Below are 23958 nucleotides of genomic sequence, written 5' to 3'. Positions count from 1 at the left end.
ATTTCTTGATCTCTTTGTGGCCAGAATAAAGAAGAGAAGCAGTTACAGTGAACAAAGACTTCATTCAGTATAGATATGAGCATGTAATGTTTTAAGACTGTTGGAAAAATTTGAAATGATCCTTTAAACTGAGAGTTGAGGTGAGCAGATCATCATGTAAACAACCCTCTAGTGTGTCTTGAAAACACATTTTGGAGTGGAGGGTCTTTCACACAGCAAAATAAAAGCACAAGCATCCAACACAAAGCAGAGTTCAGAAACAACTGTTTAATCAATCATGAGCTTCACCACTGAGGTCAAACGTTTTGTCCAAATGAGAATCTGTTGATGCTTTACATCCCCCAAAATACAGTCACAAATCCAGTTTAATAGAGCAATTTTATAGAGTACAGTTAAATAATATTTGAAATATTAATTTTCTATGATTGCAACTGACTCTATTAATATTTGTGTGTTTGTTTCAGTCATTGTTCTGATCTCTGATTATTCTTTGTTGTTTTAACAAGTTGTTCCAATCACAGAAAGATCCAAATTGAGCTCAAAGAAGTCATCTCGCTGAGAGGGAAGTTCAGCATTATGGTCTTAAATATGTTAGCTTTTTGTTTTCGACTGCATTTTATAATAGAATTAATTCAAATATTTCAGCAACCAACTTCCCTCCAGCTTTACATTCTCAAAGAAGAAGAGATTACAACAGTCAGGTTTTCTTGTTTAATGATAACCCTTTCAAGTAGGAAAACAGCCCACCAGTGCCATAATAATCACCAAAAATATGACTGCAATTAGCTGTGAAAGAAGTAGTGAAACAGTAATTATTTTGACAGGACATGTTACAACTCAATTATCACAAAACTCAGAGAGACCAGTGAAAACCACATGCCGACATACAGTCAGAGAAACATCCATGTTTTCGTAAATGTGAATATTTTGCACATTTTGAGTACTCCAAATTCCATTAAAAATGACAAGATCACCTGCAAATCATAAAACATGTACTGCACCCAAGTTTAACAATAGTTTATATGATCTGAGAGTTCCCTTTTGTATCACAGTGATGGTAGTGCAGTTATTGTCAGGGAATATGAGCAGAGTTCACTTCAGTTTCAGACTGTTAGAATACCTTCACCGGAGATAGAGATGTTATTATTATTATTAGCATTATTATCATTATCATAATAATGATTATTATTATTATTATACACTGTGTCCGGCTTTTATAGGATCTTCTTGGCAGAGTCCATAACATAATGATATGTTAAAAGCACAAAAGAGAGCATTCAGTAGAAAGAGACCAAATGTACAGTGTCAAAACAAGTTGATAGAAGGGAGGCACCATCAGGACAATAACCATGCCATGTACATTTTCTTCATGTTTCTAAAATAAAGAAAAGGCCAACAGCTTGCACGCGTGTCCACACTTGGAAATCCCAAGGTGCATTCCACTAAATCCTCTGTTATTGCAAAATAAATCACACACGTTCGTAGCTGCTTCGATATCCAAAATAAATCATTCTTCTTGCCACAGAAAAATAGACTGTATACATTACCACTGGGAATCAACTTCATCACAGCATGCTCTCAAGGCAGGTCTAGTTTGGTACAGTAAGAAAGGCCCGCCCACTGGCAGGCAGCGCGTACAACCAAATCAAAGTAACGTGTGGTGTCAAACACTTGGTTTTTAACATATCACCAATGATATGTTCACTCGCTCACATAGGTAGCTAACCTACAGTATCCATCAGCCATCTAGTAAGATACATTCTCAAAAAGAAAAAAGATTCAAATAAAATAAATATGGAAACATTCCAGGACAAAGTCTTCAATCCAAATGCAAGCACTCCTGCTGCTGTGTCTCCAGCTGCAGGCTGAGCTCTGCGGGTCATCGCCTGTGTCTGTGTGATCTGACCGAAACCACCTCAGTCCCTCCTGGGATGAAGAATTTGAGGCTGAAATACTGAACTACTGGTCTTATGTTCCATGGTGCAGAGAGTTTTGGTCCTCTTCAGGGTTAAATCAGCAGCTCTGTTCTCCCTCCAGACCTCAGAGCTCAGACAGACGAGTTTGGTTTCCCCCCTCTGTCGCTCTCATCATCTCTCTGCTCTTCATATAGATCATTTTAACAGAGAGTGTCTGTGTTGAAGGAGAGCTGCACCTGCCGAACACACGCACACATACAGGTTATCTGTAAGACGCTTCTCATGGGGTGAAAACTTGTATAATGTGCTCTTTGGGGGAGCTCTGCTCATGTTGACTACAAAGTTAAAAAACATTTAAAAAGCCAGGTGTACTGAACACTCACTCTTTCCTCTTCAAAGCTGATGAGTCCTTCATCGTCATCGCTCTCCAGCTCCTCCGGCGCCTCGCTCATTAGAGCGTTGAGCTCCGTGTTGGCCGGCCGAGCCTTCAGCAGGTTGAGAATACGCTGTAGGGGGGACTGTCCACCACCAGGGGGCGACGCCTCCTGCTGCTCCAGGTTGTCACTCTGTTTCTTGGCAAAGTTGACAAACACCTGGGCAGAAGAAAAGAAGACGTGTTAAATTCATTCCATTTCTCCTTGTTGATGTCCTGCATGCAGTGTGTTACACGCTGACTCACGTTGTCCAGAGTGGTCTGACTGACAGAATAGTCCTCGATGCCCAGCACCTCCACCACCTGCTCCATCTTACTGAAGACCTGAGACAGGGAGATCCGCTCAGATTTCAGCTGGTACTGGACCTTGGTGTGGTGACGCTCCTGCAAATATGACAACAGATGGCTTCATGTCTGATGAAACAATTAAGATATTGGGTAAAATCCAATCAACTGGCAGTAGTGTTCAAACAAGCTATGCTAATAGAAATTACTTTCATATTATTATTATTATTATTATTATTATTGAACTATTATTAAACTGAGTTACTTTATATCTTTCAGGTAACCCTAACAGCTGACCTTGTCTACCCTGTTGACATATGTGGTCACGTGACCTCTTCATGGGGATGATTGTTACATAACTGTTCTGTCTGGGATGGCTGTGGCTCAGGAGGTAGAGCAGATTGTCCATTAATCAGAGTGTCAGTGGTTTGATTCTGGGCTCCTCCAGTCTGAATGTCAGTGTCCTTGGGCAGGATACTGAACCCCAAATTGCTCCTGATGGCTGTGAGGGGGTGTGTGTGAATGTGTGAGTGTGGGATGTGTTGTAAAGTGCTTTGAGTGGTCGGTAAACTAGAGAAGCGCTTTACCATTTACTGTGGATGGCCTACTGTGGGGTGATGAATCTGCAGCTGCTAAACTTGAGTATTTCTTTATCAAACCCATCTATTCTTCCACTGCATTTCATGGTATGGAGAGCAGCAGTACAGTACTATGAGGTCGGAAATGAAAAAGAAGTGGTCCGTCCAAATCGATATGACCCTAAATCACAGGAAAAAAGTGTTTTTCTCTGTTTTGTGCTTGTTAAGACATTAAAACTGAATGTGTAAACATGCTTTTAACACCTTAAACATGAATTAACTCATTTGTTTGTCTACTTAGGGGCAAGGGAAATGTGCTGTAACCACAACTAACAAGTTCTTATGGCTAACTTTTTAGCAACAGTTGCCTTCTTACACATCCAGCAGATCCACCTGATGAAGTCCAACAATCACTCTCCTTTTAGCACTGGTTTTGTCTCCATCAACTCCCAAGAAAAACTGCTTTCTCTTCAGCTGCCAAATGCTCCACTATGTTCACCTCACTGAGTCTGTCTGCAGTTTGGTGGAGGATTGTAGTGTACAGTGGGTTTATCAGAGGTTTTCACTGAAAAACAGCTGCTGAGACTGAATCAAGGCTGAAGCTATGGAGTATAAAAAAAATCTCTGATGGTTTGTTACTTTGAGCAACAGCTTCCAAACACAAGTGGCCACATGATCCGTAGTTGTCACCAAACTCTGACCTATTCGGATGATTATACTGTGTGAAGTTAGCATGTGAAGATGTAAAGATCTTCCATGATATCGCACACTGCAAAGTAAATATCTGTGACCAAGTGGCTTGTAATATTTTTTCACTGTAACACATCAATAAATAAGTCAAATACTGTATGAAATGAAAACTTCTGTGTTACTTCTGATCCTCACTGGATGTTCAGCCAAATCACTGTTTCTTCAGTGACACTTTTAATCACTTATACTGTATAAACACGTCCAGGGTTTTTTTTTTTCTCCTTTTCACAGTCAAATTTTTGATGCGGTGCATCTGTCTGTAAGGTTTTCTGAAGAGCAAGAACTTTGTAGTCATCCAAAAAAAATAAAATAAAATAAAAATACATAAATACTGGGCACAAGTGAGGGGAAACAACCTGAGGGGAAATCTTCATCATATCCACTGCTTTTTTCTGCTGCTCATTGACTTGGTAGATTGATGTACATACATACAGTGACGTACCTTCAGCACAGCCTCTGGGAAGTTTCTGTTGAAGAATCGAACCACCTCCTTCACATTGGAGCTACTCTTGGTTCTCACTGTGATCATGTAGCCATCCCCAAACCTGGAACACGATTATAGCAACATGACTGTGGAAGGTCTTTTTCTATATACTTAATTTTTATTGGACTTTCAGATTCGCCAACAACAGCACGGACAGACACATAAGTACAACATAACATTTTGAGCTAACTTTGATCAGTCAAAGCCCAATCTCACCTGCTTACCAGGACACGACTACAGACATGTCATCTTATTTTAGAAAAGAAAAAGAATACAACTATGAGATGTAAACATTCGAAACTTTTGGCTCCTTCTAGAAGGAGATTGTCCCAGGACTGATTTATGAGAGTTTATAGAAAATCGACATTTACAATACAATTTACATTAAACAATAAAAGTAGTAGTCGTATCATTATTATAATTATTATTATTATTATTATCAAATGCAGTATGTTTACTATATACCAGAAAATGACTGTAAGCTGTTAATATCAAACTCTGTTTAAAAGGATGCAGATTAGATCACATCTATAAATGACTAAAGGAAAAGGAAGATGGATCTTTATCCTCCTGACCTGTTCTTGAGGTGTTGGATGCTGCCCAGGCATTTAAACCTGCCGTTCACCATTATGCCCAGTCTGGTGCACAAAGCCTCACACTCCTCCATGCTGTAGACAACAGCATAAAACGATATATTAGCACATTACGATGAAAAAGGAGTGAAAATAAGCCACAGCAGTGACAGGTCTCTCACCTGTGTGATGTCAGCACTACAGCACGTCCAGTCTTGATTATATCAAGGATTAAATTCCAGAGGAATCTGCGGGCCTTTGGGTCCATCCCAGTGGTGGGCTCATCCTGGAAAACCCCACAACATACAGTTAACAAGCTTATAGGCAGCTACAAATGATACGGTATTCACTGCAGATGATGTTGATGACATGATACAGACCAGATGTTGAGCGAGGTTAAACAAAGGTGAATTTAAAATAAAACAAAGTAGTATAAAGTTATTATTAATATGGTTATCGAGAAATATTATACTGAAAAGATGCATTCAGGGTTGCCAGTGGATGTCTGGCCTATGGCACCAACATGAGCAGAGACCACCCTGATCACATACCTTTGTGTCATCCTGACTGGGTGACTGTAACCCAGCATTTACAAGCTAAAGTAAATAATCAACAGATAAACTGCAGCTGATCCACAATGCTGCAGTGATCAACCACAGAACTCACATCTCCCCAACTTTACTCTTCAGCCAAGTCTCTATGGTCTTCTGCTTTCATTGGTCAAAACTTAAAACATAAAACAAAGGGTGACAGAGCTTCTGCTGTTGTGGCCCCAACAACAACAACAACATCCCTCTGGACATTAGTTCACTCGCAATGAGGACGGTTTTAAATATCTGTTAAAGACCTTCTTATACAGAGAGGCCTTTCATGATTTTGTGTGTTGTCATAGTGTGTTATTGATCCTTTTTATCTATGAAGTACTTTGTGACACTTTCTTTTGCAAGATGCTATATAAAAGATCCTTACCCACTTAATTATTATTAGTAATAGGAAAGGTGGCTAAAACTGCAAACACACCAAGTTGCAATAAACCAGAATTATGATGCATGTCACTGATTATGCCTCTGTGATCCATATGCAAGTAGCCTTCTTGTAGAAGTAGTACTGACATGTGTAACTACATTACTTAGTGTACATGGGGAGATACTTTGGTAAGACTGATTACAGTCCTCCTGTGTTCATCCTCTAATGGGAACATTTTCAGAAAATTAAATATTAGTGACATGTCATTTTAAATGTAGTTGTTGTATTAATGCTAACTCAGAGCGTACATGTGCAGCAGATAAAACATCCCTTCAGTCTTCTTACCAGGAAGATGAGTGAGGGGTATCCAATCAGAGCAATGGCAGTGGAAAGCTTGCGTTTGTTTCCTCCACTGTAAGTGCCAGCAGGCTTGTCTGCGTACTTGGACAACTCCAGCTTTTCTAATGCCCACTGCACCACCTAGAGGGGGCAATGGATAATGTCAGTCTGTGCTGCAGAAGCATTGGAGAGAACAATGGTGAAGAAGTTGTGTTAAGGTGTGTGTGTGTAAATGTGAGACCAACCCTCTCCTGGTCCTTCCAGGGAATGCCACGCAGGCGAGTGTAAAGCTCCAGATGTTCCCTGGCAGTCAGGTCATCAAACAGAGCGTCAAACTGTGGACAGTAGCCGATACTCTGCTGCACACGTAACAGGTCCTTCAGGATGCTGTGCAGGCACAACCGTGCATGCACACACAGACACACACAGACATACACACACACAGACATACACACATACACACACACACACACAGTCTTGATGCGTCTGTTTGACCTTGGTGAACAATAAAGAATACACATGTGCATTGAAAGTAATGTTTTATTTTTCTTGCGCTGACCTGTTTCCATTAATGAAGGCCTCTCCTCCAGTGGTGCACTCGTCACCCGTCAGCATCTTGAAGGTGGTGGTCTTCCCAGCTCCGTTCACTCCCAGCAGTCCAAAACACTCACCAGGCCGGACGCCCAGACAGAGCCGGTCCACTGCCAGGATACGACCCATCTTCCTGGATTTATACACCTGAAGGAGATGCAAAAAACACAGGCAGATATACAGTATATTAAAGGACCATAGCAGTGTTAGCTCTCTGGCTTCAAATCATGTGTATTTAACATGTATAATAACCTTTTTACTGGTAGGTTAATTTGCTGCAGTGAGCTATTGATGTTTGAATAAAATGAACATTTTATTAATTGTGAGCAAGCTGGTATGTCATCTGCATGGGTAAAACATCGGTGGAAACCAAACTGCAGCTTCTAAATGATTTTCTAAATGCTGATGAGCTGACTGTTTAAACCTTTGTCAGATTTTCGATCTTCAGCATGTCGTTGTCAGCGTCTCCTCGCAGCACTCTTCGTCTCTCACAGGCTACATCGACATCATCATCATCTATAGGCTGGCAGCTGACTGGCACCCTCCTGGACAGACAGACAGACATACACACACACACACACACACACACACACACACACACACACACACACACCCGTTTTACCTCCAGCAAACCCACTTTACCTCGACATATTCTAGCATATTCTACATTTCCAAAAATACATGTAGTAAGGGTAAGGGTGCTGTGCAAGGCTACTATCTCTATCTGTTGGAAAAGTATTTGGATTTGGATTTACATTGGAAGTGGATGGGCCTACATAGGAAGAAATTTCCTAGACTGCTTCATTTTCAGTGTTCAATTGTTTTCCACTGTCATTTCTACTCCTTATATACAGTATGTGTAAGTGTAGGTGCTCAAAATGAACATCAAATAAACATCACTCACGGGGGTTTCCTGAGGAAGTTGTACTGGCAGAGGATGGTGATGAGAAAGCCAACAAAGCCTTCGATTGTCATTGCAACAAGTCCGCGAGTCACAATGTCCCACTCAAATGGAGATTTTATCTTGTCCACCTGGCCTGAAAGCAGACATTCACAACAACTTATATTAGCTTGTAAAAGTAAGAGTTCCAGATCAACCTTGGCTAAGCCTCCTTTAATGTGTTAGGCTGCCAATAAAGTTTTTTTTGTTATGCTTTCAACAAATCTTGTGAAAAGACCCAAAGCAACAATTAATGCATCCTACTAAAGAGTATTCTCTGCATGTCCATACACACTTTAGCTTTTCTTGAACCAGTCCCATGTGCACCATCCTGCTGCCCCAAATACTCAACTAGAGCACCAAATGTGGATTAATCCATGGAAAACGTATTGAGAGACGGACATGTTGGTTTTGTTTTTCTCATGGGATATGTTGACAGAATACTATACAGAATAATACTCCCCTAATAAGATAGTTTCATTAAATGTATGTATATATGGAGTGGATTTTCACAGTTCAGTTGTATTTCTGTCTATAAAACAACTTTAAGGATATTGTTAAACATGAAGGTAACAAACATAACATTTTCTTAAAGTGACAAAATTCTGAAATCATCCTGTTTGCAACTGACAAATAGTATGTAAATATCTATATCACATGTGTATGTGCATATGCTTTAATTGTAGACCTGTCTACACTTCCTTATACATGAATAGAAGAGTGGTGAAAGAAACTCTCAGAGTCAAGACTGTAATACTTCATCAGCATGTTCTGTGTGGGGCAGGTTGGTGATGAGTGTACCTATTTTAGCATAATATTCATTGATGTACTCGTTGTAGGCCATCTCCATCAGGCCATGGCCCAGGTTGTAGTTGGGGAAAATGAGGAAACAGGACTTCAGGTAACTGTTGACTTTTTTCAGATCCTGGGGAGAAGGAAACAATGAAAGAATAAATACAGAAACATCCAAAGACCACGTCTGAATCCTCTGCAGTACAGAAGCAAACAGGTCTTTTGGTCTTGGTTATAGCAGTTTAGTTTATATTTACCCAAGCTGTAGCATGAGAGTAAACTAGTGACTTACAGGTAAAACCCTCAATATATGTTAGCAAGGTACAGTATCTGAGGTTACAGTAACTAGTGTCAACCTGACCTTGTCATGCTCAAAGAGCTGGAGGAGGAAGGTGGCAACAGTTGCGGTGATGCCAATGAAGAGGTTGATGACTATGAGGAACACATAAGCTGTACTGGGAACCTCGAACCAAAAGGATGCTGGGTACATGATGGGAGTTATGGACCACCTGAAAAGTAAGAGCACTCATCTTGAACTAAATTCAGTAATCAATCAATACTATTAGTCAATGGTCAATAATGCGACATTCTTTTTTTATAGTTTCAGTGAACTGATCCTGTAATATTAGATAAACCACACCATAATTAGACCTTACTCAGGGGACGGTTATAAATCAGGTTACTTGCATTCAAATTCAACCAGTCTATAATTCCTGATATGTAAAAAATAAAAATGTATGTGCGTGCACAGTCAGATGTCTCACCCGTAGAGAAGAAAGAGGGAGAGGACCGCAGGGAAGTTGGTTGGGGAGGTGTAGGCTGGCAGGTCGAACACAAACAGAATAATAACACAGCATGTGGCAGGTACTAGGTAGTTCAGCTGAGGAGAGAGGAGAGAAGATAATGTTCAGACCTGCACACACGGCGGTATTTATAATACGAGTATTTCACCTACACATCCACAGCCCTCTATCTGTTAGCATAGGTCACACACAGACTGCATCCTCCTCACCATGTCCCATATGTAGTTAGCCAACCAGTAGATGACAGGGTCACAGCCGCTGACAAACTGCAGGTGTTTGGCCTTTGTGGATTTCTCTGCAACCAGGAAAACCACAAAGCTGGCTGGCACAAAAGACATTGCCACAATAATGAAGATGGCAATCACCACATCTGTCCCCTGGAGCCTGGAGTTACAGGGACAAGGGAGGAGGAAGGAGTAGAGAGGAGGAGGAGGTGAGAAGAGTGGAAATATATAGGGAGAGATCACATGACATTTACACTGCAATAATCCATCCATGTGTTGCTCAAGTCACCTTATCAAACTTTGCTACTGCTGGAAACCAACAGATTAATTATGGGTTAGTACAGTTCAGTGATGCCTGGAACATTTGTCAGACTCTTCTATGATGTCACTGTGTTCCCAGATCTCAGCAATCAACTTGGTTGCATTACTGCAGAACTAGCAAGTACCCCAAGCTGTAATACAGTCCTGTCAGTTGTCCTTTAAGGGACAAAATATCAGCGCTGCTAAGCAACTTACAAGTAGTCCAAAGAGAGGCTGGCACTGGTTCGATTCATTGGGTGGTTTGTCAGTGTAATACCTGCAAAATACACACACACCAACCTCATTTATACAGATGACAAACCAGATGCTGGCCCAAAGCTACACAACTTAAAAACACTGTCAATTATTTGCCATTTAACTGAGAAGATGTATTACTTTCTTCAAATAATAAAAAAATCTCTGTCCTTGCTGTATCTTATGTAATTACCATAAGCAGCAGGGTTGCCTTTAGATGGTGGCAGGTTGGCACGCAGGATGGCGTTGTTGAGGACGTTCAGATATGTTGGCATGCTGTGGTAACCTTTGTTGTTATACAGAACCTGGACACAAGCAGTCACCTTGTTAGTGGTTGTTTATATTCTATTTGTGAATTTCAGGTTCAGTTCAGAGTTCTGTCTTACCTGAGCTGATCTACGAACTGCTATCTTGCGAACCATTGGAGGTATCTTTCTCCCAAAGGATGCTGGAATTGATTTCTGGATGTTCCCCACTGTTAAACCACCATATCTGTTGAGAACAAAGTAGATGACAAAAATAAATAAACAAAATATGCACTAATGTTACTTATGTTAACATATGCTCATATCCATCACATTTTGTGCAATATGACACAAAATTTACTGTGTATTTTTTCTACGGTGCAATAGTGCAAACACTGTATTTATTATCCATATTTGAAAACTGGCAACAGTATTCTTATAACCTTGTACATAATGTACATATACAGTTTTTTGAATCCTTTTTCATTGTCCCTTTGATCTTTCTGTGCCTCTCTTTCTATACTTTGCTGGCTGTAACAATGTAATTTCCCTGGCGTGGGATTAATAAAGTTTTATCTTATCTTAAAACTACCTTGCTAAACCACAAACTGCTGCGCACACACACATGTTCAGCTGTGGATTGAGACCACAACATCGTATTCCAACAGTTTTTCACTTTAAATGCAGGCTCAAAGCTTGTTGATGAGTCAAACTACTGCAGTGTTGTATATTGTGGACATCTTTCTGGTTGTCTTCTTTAAGCAGACAAATATGCTTGTTATGCTTATTAGTATTGCAGCAATTAACATGTACGTATGTCATGTTTATTTTATTGTTGCCACATATTATTTGTTTTTATTCTTCTATTTCCCTCTATTTGTTGTGCTAATGTGTTTCAGAGTTATTCTATTAATTATAGTACTCTTTTTAAATCTTCCTTTCATTCTTTGTTTTTTGATGACTTGCGTTTCTAAATCCATTTGAGTTTTTTAATCTCACAGCACAATCCACTGTTAATCCTTTACTGCATTACATGCAAGGCCTTCAATGCACGCTGATGGTCAAAGGGGATAGTCAGCAATAATACACAGCAGAAATGATCAGAGAGATCGTGCTGAAGTGAGTACACTGGCAGGAACTGAGCTGAGAATCACTGATCTGACAACAAATCTACACACACGAATTACAGAAAGACCTACAGAACAACAATGAAACCAGCCCATGAACCATGACACAGACAAACACTTGCATGTGTCCAGATGAATCATGTTACACACACATTAGCACCAAATCGTAACAGAAGTTATCTTCAGCTACAACAACAACAACAACAACAACAACAACAACAACAACCATAGGTAGCTTGGAACAGATTGAGACTCTACAGTTCCAGAGGCCAAAATACCTGCAGAAAGTGACAGGATGAGAGAGGAGAGACGAGAAATCACAAAACTAGAGGAGAGAAAAGTTCTACCCTCAGTTAGCACCTTTTCACTACATAAGATTTAACCTCCACCTATGTTCAGGTATCTAACCCTCCCTTTCTCTTTCAGATCCTTGAGAACGCAGTCCCCGATCAGTCTTCTGCAGTCTGTATTTATCCTGTGTCCTGTGTCCTGCTCAGAGGCTTTCTACTGACAGACTGTGTTTATATTATTCATTCATTATTTACATTTGTATTTATTGATATTCTGATTGTGGATTGATTATTTAATAACCCAAAATATGATTGTGAAGTCTTTTGAACACAGGATATAATTTATTAGGCTAAATAACTCATATCCAATAAGGGGGCATGTTGGTCAGTAAAAGACTCCTGTGAAAGCTGCCCATGCGTATCTCCACTCAGGTTGCTCCTTGCTTCAGAGCAGAAATAAGAGCTTTGAGATGGCCTTCGAGATGGCAGAACCAGAACAACATCTGGTTCAAGGGAGGATTGAGGAGATATCAAGGCAGAGACTTGAGTTGTACCCACCACATCAAACCTCCACAATATGAAACACCATATGAAAACCAAACATCACAGGTTAATACAATACGGCCAGCTAAAGCAGGGCACGGTATTACTTACTCTGCAACTTACCCGATGGAGATTGTAAGAATAGCATCCACACAAGTACCATTATTAGAGTGAATCAACCTCATGCATGAATCATACATAAATAAGAGCCGAATTAAACGCATGATCGATGATGATACAGAGGACCCCCCCAAAATTTCGCAAATCATGTTTTCAGCGGAGCTCATGTCTCATTAAGGGGAGCCCCCCTGGCTCCCCCGTAGTTCGCACCCTGGAATTAGACTCATTGCTATTTGGAATGACCACTGAAGACTGTTTTAAATATAATTAGATCTTTAAATTTGAACTGCAATGATGCTAGTCAAGATTTTGAGGCCAAAATTAGCATTTTGTACTAGAAGATTTTTACGTTGAAAATTTGTTGTGAAAACTGAGCCAAGACAGCTGTAGCATACTGTCAAAATGTTAATATTCTTCAAAGTAAGGTAATGTGTTTTGGTATTGAGAATGAGACTAAATCCCAGTTATCTGACTTCATGAAATGCTCCCACAGCCTCCTACCTGTGCAGCCGCAGGCGGTCTGATGTGAAGAGCAGATACTCAGAGACGTTCCGGCCTGTGATGTCCACCAGGATGTCACCTGTCACCACCTTCATGAGGGGGGGTCGCCCTCCCACCCCACTGGGGCAGGAGAAGCCTGTCCCCTGCATGGAGCAGGTACAACGCACCGGCTCATGGACGGAAAGGGGGAGGGTGGGGGGTGATGTCACAGGCTCTGAGCAAACATGAGAGACGAAAAACACACGTGAAATTACACCAGTAACAATGTTTTTATTGAATGACTGATGCTTGATGGAGATAAAGACCTTAAATGATTAGTTGTAGTCTGGTTTCTGTTAGAGGTACAGAGGTGGCTCTCCTCTGAAGCACAATGACATGCTGTTGCAGTTCTTTGTATCCATTACTGACCAAACATTTGCTTGTGCTGCACTGACCTGTGGAGTTCCTCAAGAATGAATCTAGTTCATTCAGTTTGGCTCTGGCTCTTGTCATTGCTACATTGATGATGTTCAACTTGATTTATTTGAATGACACAGAGGGAACTTTCAAATTTGAGTTTGGTCAATTACATTTAGTGTCTGGAAGTTTCAGTTTTCTGCAACAAATCTCAACAGAACTGAAGTTTCTGTCTTTGCCCTCAATCAGACCTTTGAAACTCTACATCAGTGCACAGTTCCCTGGCTGCTACCTCAGGTTGGTTTCCAGAAACTTTGCCATTATCTGTGATTCCCAGTTGAACAGTTGGACCGAGAAACGTCTTTAGTTTCACTTTCAGTCCTGTTATTTTAAATTAAGAATCATTGCCATGCTATGCCCCTTCTTATCTTTTCAACAGCTCAAACAAGTCATCCACTGTGTTGTCTCCTTGTCTTGACTGTACCTCTCTGTAGGCAAGACGCTGTAGCATTACTGGAATTAATGCAAAGTTCTGCTTCATGATAACTAACTGAGCCTAGTTAGGAAGCGTTTGAGGGATGACCAATTATTTATCAAATTCTCATTTACCTTCCTGGATTGTTTTTTTATTACATTTCATTCAAGGAAGGTTGAACTGAAAAAATATCAAAGAGCAGCAGCATACAACACAAAGCCCTTAGTTTCCCTATTCATCCCCACCAAATGTCTGTTTGTTTATTGACTACATTAAATAAACATGTAGGACAAATAGGTTAAAAAATAACAAAAGTAGACCAGTAAAAAAAATTTTTTCAGCACTAAATACATATAGCGCGAGTGGTAAGATCATCCCACCACAATAACGTGTCTTTGGTGGATATTTTCCCACATGTTTTCAAAGGTCTGCAACCAATCCATGCAAACCTTTAGGTCTGTTGCACATACAGTATGAAAATGGCTACCAGTCCCATGAGATCGACTCACCATGGACTGTGGTTGGAGGTGCGACTGTGTAGTTCCACAGTCCATCCTCGAAGCGAGGGTCTGGGTCATCTGAAGGTGCCGGTGAGGGAGGTGGGGGTACAAAGTTGGAGAGGGGGACCCCCTGGGTGAAGGAGTCCAGACACATGGAGTCAAAGTAGCGGGCAGCCAGAGTCTTGGAGTTATTGGCGCTGGGGTTGAGGGTCTGAGCCAGCTGGTCCAGGGTGCTGTTGAAGGGGGTTTTGAGGACGCAGGTAGCACCCACACCCGAGGGCAGACGGAGAGTGTTGATGATCTTCTGCGGGCTGGCATCTGGTGACAGCTTACTCCTGAGAGGGAAGGCCAACAACGTTGTTTTAGAATTCTGCACTGGTTTCTTGACAGTCACAAAGAAATCTATTTTAAAATGTTTTGGCTCAAACAAAACCACAACTGATTTATTAAATAATGGGTTATTTCAGTGTTAAAGGCCCTGCACATCCCTACAGGCATCTTCAGTTACAGCCTTGGGGCTAGTTCAACCTCTGGGTGAACTTGATTATAGCTATTCTCGGTACTGAGATCATACGACCCCATGTAATACATACGAGAATGATTCAGGTGGGGCGCCTTCGTAGCTCACCTAGTAGAGCTATGAAAATAAAGGCTAAAAAAAAAAAAGTTAAAAAATTAATGATTTAAGTGTAATTTGTCCCACCCCAGCAAGGCCACCAAAGCTAACAGAGGAATTAGATGATGTCAATCACTGTGCATACCTACACAGCCAAGAGGTCAAATCAGTGTGAGTGTGCTGGGCCTTTAAATTTCAATACAAACTGTCCATCCTGTCTGCAAGGGGTTTGCACAGTCAAACTATTTTTGCCACCAATGGATATGCATTACAGAGTGATAATGCTTGTCTTCAGTCTGCTAACTACAGCATTTACAACTCCAATTAGTCATTTGGCAGACATTTTTATCCAAAGCAACGTACATATGAATCCACACACCGATGGCACAGCATCGGTGGCAGTTTTGGGGACTGCTGAGGCCAGGGATTGAACCACCGACCTCCTGATTGGTGGACGACTGCTCTACCTCCTGAACCACAGCCGCCCACATACCATTCACCATATTATAGTATTTTCACAGTTTTTCTGACACCAATTATAAGTCTGTGCTTTCAGTTAGCAGATATGACAATTGGATTTCTAAAAAAATAAAAAATGTTTTTGCAGAATTTGTTATTTCCTGCTTTCACACTTCTAAAATTTCACGTTACCATATGCTCAGTTTAGCCATCTGTGCACACAGATTTCCATCCAGGCGTCATACTTTGTTGTAGATCCTCTACAACTTGAGATTAGTTGTTAGACTGCATGGGAAATGACATCAGTCTGTTAGCTTGGCTAACAAAGGACAGAGAGGGATCCAGTGATGGAATTTAATGATGCCATGGCATTTCATAATAGTGGCATTTGTGCACATTTTCCTTTTGTTTTCTTTAAAGGCCTCTTAGGTTCTTCCTTACTTTATCCTCAAAGCTATGACCAAACGTGTGAGTCATTCTGTTCTGCATTTTTCCTTATTTATAAGTTTGATCCCTCAGTTTTTATAGTACTTTCACTGCAAATAGATCATATTAAAAACAGCACTAAAAGACACTATACTGCACAGAAATGCAACCACAAAACAAATGTTACACATGTTACCTGTACTGGGGTCTGTTTTCATTGGCATAGGGGATGAAGTTGCCTCTAGGTTGGGTATAGTTATGATACTGAGATGGGGACAAGATCAGGGGTGGCAAATCTCCTGTAACACAAGACAGTGATCATTCACAAGTTAGGGTTTAAAGGTAGTGCAAAGCTTTCTCATTTAGCACCCAAGCAGATCAACAACTTAGAGAAATTAATAGTTTGTCAACATTAAACAACAGCCCTGTGCATCAGAAAGGCTTACCACTTTTTTTTACATTCTCAATCACTGATTAAACGTTTTCATTGATCGAAGCCGCAGTGATCAATATTCTTATATCAGCACCACCGCCAGCTCTGCAGTTCCTCTCACCGTCACAGAGCTTTTCTGTGCTTTTAAAATCACCATTTTGATTTTCAGCTTGTCTGCTGGTGGTGTAACTAGGCAACCGTTTGCTGTCAGCCAAAAATTCATGAGGTGATATTTATATGTCAGTGTTGTGTTTTCATGTTATTCTGCCCCCTTAAATCCCATCCTCTTAAATCATGTAAATAATCTTAAATCTAAACTGCTTTAATTCATCTAGTTATTTGCTGTTCTTATCCACACAGCAACAAAACTAAACATGAGCAGCTCTGCCACCATGCTTTAAACTACTTTCAACAGACTGGTCCAAGCTTTTACGGCATATGAGCTTATTTCAAGCTTTTTCTAAACTTACATTTTTCAGAAATCTATCTATCTGTGCTGTATATATATTGCCATTACTGTGCATTGAAAAACAAGTGATTCTACATCTGTGCTTCTGAATCCTTGCCCTCAGAAGCAGGAGCCCACTTGGTTTCCTTCCAGTCATCTAAAGGGCTAATTTACATCAGGGTCAATGCACTTAATTGGATTGGTCCTAAATATCCATCCCACTTCCCTGTTGGTATCCTGAAGATTCTGATAGAGATAGATTTATATTGGTAAAAGCTAACTACTCTAAACCATATATGTAAAAATCTCACCAATCTCAGGCACGGATAAAGCCACAGTCATGGCCACACAGACGAAGAAGGCAGGTAGGAGGATCTGAGAGAAGAGGCCCTTGGTGTTCCTTTTGGCACAGTGGAACCTCTTGACAATGAGGCCATGAAACTGACTGAGCTTTAACCACCAACCCTCCAACTTGAAGCTACCCTGCCCCTCCAGGACCTCTGGCTCTGGGGATGAGGGGTTCTCTGCATCGCCTGGAGGTGAAGCAGACATCAGATGAAAAAGACAAAATGAATTAATAATGGAATAAACAGCAGTTTTAATGCATGTCTGGATGACTCTGCCGACTTGACAAAACACATGTTGCAGTGCTCATGGTTGCTCAATACGATAGTCAAGCTTCATTTTTTCAGAAAGTCTAATTGAGAACAAGATCTCTTTTACAACAGAGACCTGGGAAAAAATAACATATAAGCAGTCATCAAATACACTGACACATTCATGAAAATATTATAAATAATATACAACTTTTCTTTTCTTTAATCTGTAAATAAAACTCCTCCTTATTTAGAGTTCATCTACCTTTGTTTTGGAGGAGTAAGGTGCACAGTACTGGAAAGTCTTGACTAGTCATTTCAAATGAAAACACAGGTATGCTCATAACTTACAGATGTCAGTGATCACCTATGGTCCTTTCATATGACTTTCAGATAGGTGTCTCAAGTGATGAGAATGGCACAGTGGTAACTGGCATCTAGTGATTAAGGGTGGTGTCAGGAACATGAACCTACAGGATATCTCCATCCTCTAGTGGAGATAGTATAGCTGCCTGTATCAGTACTTATAGTTCAAACTAACACTTCCTGTTCCTATGAAATCAGCAGACATATTTATATTTAATGTGGATGGGGGTTATAAAAGAGTACTTCAATTCAGCATTGCACTCCTGCATTATAATGTTGTTAGACCCACAATGGACAGCTTACAAAAAGGATCAATATCAGTGGAGCAGAACCAGCGATACTGCCTAATTTTTTCAACTTATTCTTCTTCCCTGTCAAAACCACACATCTACAAGAACTACAATAGTAGTGGCTAATGTAGCCTTGAGCCACTAGCCTCAAGCAGAGATGAGGAGTGGGCTACAGAGGTCAGTTAAACTTCATTCCAACTTCACACCTCCATATTAATTTCATTTTCAAACTTGTTGTCTTCAGTGCCAACTGACACACAGCTCCCTCTGCAGGCACTAAAGGCTTTATACAACTTTGTCACGAATGCAGAAGTACTCCCCAAGATCTATAAACAGATTTATGTGTAAAATTGGTGGAGACCTCAAAAAATAGAAAATATCACAACAACCACTAATGTGGTGTCATCACAGAGGGAGGGAACAGTTGACGTGAAGTGAGACGCTTAAAAAATGGACGGCAGCCGAGTTGCTGTAACATTATCATGTCAAAAATATTCCTGTCAAAAAAATACAACCAGAGAGGTTATGACACATATCACACTTGCATGGTGGACAGAAAATGTATTTTACATTACGTTTTACAGTATCTTTATATTGTATTGTATGGAGACCAGTCCAAACCACTTATTACAAATTTAGTTTCAACCAAAAAGAAATTCTAACATAACAAATTCTCCTTAATCACTTCTACATGCCACTTAAGAACTAATCTGTCCATAAGAGATGTTCTTGCATAAGACCCAATGTGAACAGTAAAAGCAAAAAAATCTGCTGTCTCTCATATGTATCAGATGCTGTATTAACCAACAGCTGTCATGAGGATCAGTGATATGATGATCACCTGCCATTTTTTTGTCTTACCCCTCAGACTGGCAGAGTCAGACTCTTGGCCATTGTCAAAGAGTGGACAGTAATCTCCATAGAAGTCTGCGTAGAGTCCCCCTTCGTCCCCCCTCACTGAGCCAATGGATGAGGAGGATTTCAAGGAGGACTGGCTCTGGCTCAGTTTAGAACACATCACCAGATTACTCAGCTCCACCTCCGGCTTCTCAGCCTTTACTGAAGGTCCAGTCTCATCCTGCGGTCCCCCCAGGCCTGCTGAACCCACTGAGGATTTCCCCACTGAGCTGCCGCCCGGAGAACCCTTCATGTCTGCCCAGAGACAGAGAGAGACAGAGAGACAGAGAGGACAATCATTTCAACCTGGAGCCAAAGAATTAACTAAAAAAATGTCAAAACTTTTACTCAGACTGTGAACATTCAGCAGAAATCTATTTTTGTTTGCGAAGTCGTGGCTAATTTATGAAAGCTGAAAACTTTGTAAAGATGTTGAGGTATCTGGAGACTCGCGGGAGGAACATTGTCTCACCAGCGTCACTGTTCTCCAGAGACTGGTCCTCTTCTGACACTTTGAGGAAAACCTCCTCCAGGGTGGTGTCCATCACCCCGAAGCTGGTCAAGGCCAGGCTGTCCAAGCTCTGCTCTAAAGCCTGGAGGCACACACAAAAGAAGCAAAAGATAAATTACCGTACAGGACTTGCAAACTTCAAAAAATATGTTGCAAATGTTGATAATGTTCTGTCTATATCAAACTATGGCCTGCAACTTGAGCCTCCTCTGTCTGCTGCGTGTGTGCCGTGTCCTTTGAAAAGAGCTTCACATCCACCCTCAAGTAGGCAGTTTTCTGTTGATGCTGTTTTCTTGGTCATGAATTTTTCATGTTGCATGAAATGTTTGTGTTTCATGTGATGGACCAATTAAAGCCGTAGCCAGCAGTTTTTAGATTTAGCTTGTTATGACTGAGGAAGACCACAAACACTTTGTTTTTATGCACCATTTCATTACCAAATATTCTACATGAATGCTACATCATTTTATTCAGATTTTCCAAAAAAAATTAGCTGAAAGATTTGGTATCTTTGGACACTTTGGGATCTCTACAAGAATTTCAGATGAAGTTTTGTGAGTTTAAACAATGCTGAGTGAAATTTAAGAGGTTTTTTGAGGGGTTGGCAACAAATGACTGGCTGTGTTAAGGGATTAAATTACCAGATATTTTGGCATGGCACACATAAATCAGACTGGCATCAAAAAATGTTGTTTAGCTAAATCTTCAATATGACCAACTGTACACTAGAATGCTTAAAAAGTTAACATGTCAGTCTGAAGATGCCCTTTACAATAACTCTATTTGAAAGATACTTGAAAGATACAATATATTTTTTCATTGTATATACAGTCAGCAACAGACGGCCATAAACAAGATCAGTGTGTGTCTGTGTACCTGGAACAGCCTCTCAAAGCAGCCCTTCTTGACTGCCTCAGAGGGTAGGACATAAGACAGCTCGGTGTTGGAGTCGGACACCAGCAGGCAGGATGCCACAAACTGCCGAATAAACTGGGTGACCCGAGTCTCTGAGCAAGGTGACAGAGAGGTGGAAGGAGATAGAGATGAAGGAGGATGCAGCTGGCTGCCCTGTCCTGAAGGATGAAAGGAAAACACGCAAGATGAAGGATGGGTGGAGCAGAGGAGGACGTGATGAAAAACAGAAGAGTGAGACAGAGAAGGAAAAGACACAGAAAACAGTGCTGTCAGTGAAAAACCACAGGCCACAGCAGGGAGGAACTGAGAAGACTTTGGAGGGAATTCATCAACTTGAGAGAGAATAGGAATAGAGGTGGGGTGAACGCTGTTAGTAACAAGCTGACACACAGGCTTTACGTCCTATGTCCTAGATACCAAATGACATACACAGTTATCATGCAGTGTTAAATGAAAACACGTGCAACCCAGAGTGGCCAACCAATGAGTACAATCATCACATAAACAGTCACAGATATAAGAAAACGTATTCATTATCTGAATCATGTAAACCTGTTGATGATTTACAGTCTGAAAGTAACAGGTGGCCAAATGTTCGTACACACACCTCTGCCTTCACTCTGCTTCTTCACCAGTGTCAGTTTGTATCCGTCTCCATAGGTGCTCTTTAGAAAGAGCGGTGAGCCACAGCATTTGAGTTTCCCATGGGAGATGATGGCAATGCGATCTCCCAGAAGGTCTGCTTCATCCATATGGTGGGTGGACAGCAGAATTGTGCGGCCTGCGACAGAGGCATAACACACACTTACACACACATACAGCTGCAGTTGGTATGCACGCCAAATATCAAGTAAGAAATCTAAAAAAGACAGGAAGTGCATCTGAAACAACTGTGTGAATACAGGAGCAGGTCATTATATTTCAAGCAAGTTATTTTTCCCTCCATGTAAGAAATGAAAGCAGCCACTGAACAGCTCAATGTAGACTGCAATTACCATAGTGATAACTGTATCACTCTGCAGTCTTAAATATAGTGTGTACTTTTTCTTTTTTTCTGAGCATGCACGTCTGACCCCGGGCAGCCTCATCCTCTGAAATGAAGAAAACTAAGCCAAGGAATTCTTTGATGTGCAAACAACTGTGTTTTACTGAGGGACATGCTTTAATACAGCAGATACCCGAGCTGAAGGCAGCTTAGCTTGAGCGTGTACAGATAGTAACAGGAAAAGAGTGCAACAGTCTTCTGTTTAAAACCACTCTGGACTGCAATGAGAACTTCTTCAAACTAGTCATTGGAGCACAGTGCAAGAAGCACCTCTGGCATAAACCCTGTACTCACCTTGTTTGTACTTGAGGATGAGGTCCCAGATGGCCCTGCGAGCATAGGGGTCCACGCCCGCTGTGGGTTCATCTAGAATGACTGCTCTGGAGCCGCCAACGAAGGCGATGGCCACAGACAGCTTCCTCTTCATCCCGCCGGACAAAGTTTGCACCAAGCTATGACGCTTGTTGGATAACTCCAGGTCAACAATCATCCTGGAGACACACACACATGAACAAAGGCAATTTGTTACCTGCTGTATAGCTGAATCAACTATCCACATTAAGGTTTTATGAATTGCAGTATAAATTAATGGCCCCAGCCTCTATTTGAGAATTTACTGAATAAATAGTGATAGACAGTAACTCATGTGAGACTGTCATAAGACTCAAACACGACATGTCATGAACAGGAAAGGACTACAGCTACTACGTCTCTCTAAAACTGGTATTCTATATTGTCTGTAGCTAATAGAAAACAAAACATATATGTGTGGATACTGTTTGACAAGTTCCAAGTGGTAAGAAAAGGACAAGTAATTCTCAGTGATGTATCAAAATGAGCTGATGCCTTTAGGTTGAAGGTGCAGGGTACTTATGACACATATACAATATAAAAAATATGGTTGTGTCTGGTTGTGTGATGTTGCATTCTGTTGTTATCATTGTATACTTAGCTATTTGTTTGATTGATCTGTGATGTCTTATTGCATGTCTGATTGCCACAGGCAGTAGACTTGTACTGACTTGTCCATCTCCTTGCGTATGTCCTCTTCAGCCATGCCTTTGAGTCTGGAGTAGAACCACAGATGCTCCTCCACACTCAGCTTGTCAAACAGGACGTTGTGCTGTGGACACATGCCCAGGTTCTGACGAATACGCTCCATCTCCGTGCGGATGTCATGGCCATATATGGTGGCAGAGCCGGAGGTGGGTGGGAACAAGCCGGTCAGGATGGACCTATGACAATACAGTTGGGGCAGTTAGTAGCAAGATTGTATGTTGTATACCTCAATATACTGGATCCCGTGCAGCTTATCTGAGGTTTTTAACATAAACTGGTCTAGTTAATGATTACACCATTACATGACTTAAATATAACCCACAAATATTTCTTCAGTCTTAAAGGGCTCACAGATGCTTTCACAGATTTAACTTTGGATGTTGCTTATTTAATAAGGAAATTCCCACAATCTACGAAGATGTTAATGGAAAAACTAAATGGATCAACAGCTTTTTTTATATTCCTGTATTTCAGATGACCACTTATCGTCAGTGTTGACTTTTATCATCACACACAAGCACAAGCAGACACATTAGTTCCCCTCACATGGTCGTGGTCTTGCCAGCGCCATTGTGTCCCAGGAAGGAGACCACCTGGTTTTCATGTAGGTTGAGGCTCAGTTTGTTGAGGGCCAGTTTGCTGCCAGTCTTGTACACCTTGGTAAGCTTGTCTATACACACCACCAGTGGCAGGTGGTTCGGCTCCTCCTCTATGCCTCGCATCTCCTCTGGGGTTACAATGAGAAAGTGGGAATTAAAAGGTGTAAAAAAGATATTTCTTAAACATAAAAATAGATAAAGAAACTTCCACCTTTCTCAGTCACTTATTTTGCTTCCTGTCTCAGCACTCTGTCTAACCTGATCATTTTGAGGTCACATATGGTACATACTGGTCTTTACTTTCAAAGTCAAAATATGATTTTTGCAGTATGAAGTTCTGTGGAAAGGCTCATGAATGAAGGTCGTATATTAAATTTTTGATTCTTCCAAATGCAAAAACATATTTTCCCATTTACCTCTGATGTCTCTCTATGAAGATAGTATCATTAGTATTGATTAGTCAAAGTTTCAGGATGTCTGTCTCTGAGATTTCTGCCTCCACCCTAAAACAATGGAGATGAATGGAATTTGGTTCGTCATGCTCTAAAACAGTGTCCCTGTTACTTTCACAAATCCCACTGGGAATTATTTTCACTGGAACTACCTTCTACAAAGAAACAGTCCCTACAAAATATGTTGACTAAGTACTGTGTGGATTATCCACAGTAACAGAGACACTGTTTGATTTTTTGAAATGTAAGTCTTCGATGCTGTAAGCCCCACAAACTATAATCCTATTCACCTTTAGTGAGGTGATTCTCCCTGTTTCCAGTCTAGTGCTAAGATAAGCTAAAGCTATCCACTGTTGCTCCATATTGACTGTTAAGTAACTCTCAGAGAGAAAGCAAATACTTGTGTTTCTCAAAATGTTTG

General features: G+C 40.9%; 1 protein-coding gene across 1 annotated transcript in view; it reads right to left on the bottom strand.

The window, feature by feature from the left end:
• Positions 1–247: 247 nt before the first annotated feature.
• Positions 248–23958, bottom strand: part of abca2 (ATP-binding cassette, sub-family A (ABC1), member 2) — a 106285-nt gene continuing 82574 nt past the window's right edge. Inside the window, exons 20-48 of the mRNA XM_076731723.1 lie at positions 23033–23213; positions 22450–22662; positions 21722–21918; positions 20990–21163; positions 20344–20540; positions 19429–19549; positions 18921–19211; positions 17119–17340; positions 16123–16225; positions 14435–14760; positions 13055–13268; positions 10615–10720; positions 10422–10533; positions 10190–10250; positions 9659–9833; positions 9411–9526; positions 9008–9155; positions 8656–8779; positions 7819–7951; positions 7339–7459; positions 6883–7061; positions 6569–6710; positions 6330–6464; positions 5201–5304; positions 5022–5114; positions 4405–4507; positions 2596–2733; positions 2300–2509; positions 248–2152 (exon numbers count right to left, since the gene is read on the bottom strand). Coding sequence (XP_076587838.1) covers positions 2117–2152; positions 2300–2509; positions 2596–2733; positions 4405–4507; positions 5022–5114; positions 5201–5304; positions 6330–6464; positions 6569–6710; positions 6883–7061; positions 7339–7459; positions 7819–7951; positions 8656–8779; positions 9008–9155; positions 9411–9526; positions 9659–9833; positions 10190–10250; positions 10422–10533; positions 10615–10720; positions 13055–13268; positions 14435–14760; positions 16123–16225; positions 17119–17340; positions 18921–19211; positions 19429–19549; positions 20344–20540; positions 20990–21163; positions 21722–21918; positions 22450–22662; positions 23033–23213 — 4475 coding nt within the window. The 3' untranslated portion in view covers positions 248–2116. The remainder of the gene's footprint in view (positions 2153–2299; positions 2510–2595; positions 2734–4404; positions 4508–5021; positions 5115–5200; positions 5305–6329; positions 6465–6568; positions 6711–6882; positions 7062–7338; positions 7460–7818; positions 7952–8655; positions 8780–9007; positions 9156–9410; positions 9527–9658; positions 9834–10189; positions 10251–10421; positions 10534–10614; positions 10721–13054; positions 13269–14434; positions 14761–16122; positions 16226–17118; positions 17341–18920; positions 19212–19428; positions 19550–20343; positions 20541–20989; positions 21164–21721; positions 21919–22449; positions 22663–23032; positions 23214–23958) is intronic.

The sequence above is a fragment of the Chaetodon auriga genome, chromosome 5 (genome assembly GCF_051107435.1).
Source record: "Chaetodon auriga isolate fChaAug3 chromosome 5, fChaAug3.hap1, whole genome shotgun sequence".
Lineage (NCBI taxonomy): Eukaryota > Metazoa > Chordata > Actinopteri > Chaetodontiformes > Chaetodontidae > Chaetodon > Chaetodon auriga.
The sequence above is the reverse complement of the archived record's forward strand: the minus strand, read 5'-3'. Positions and strand labels throughout refer to the sequence as shown.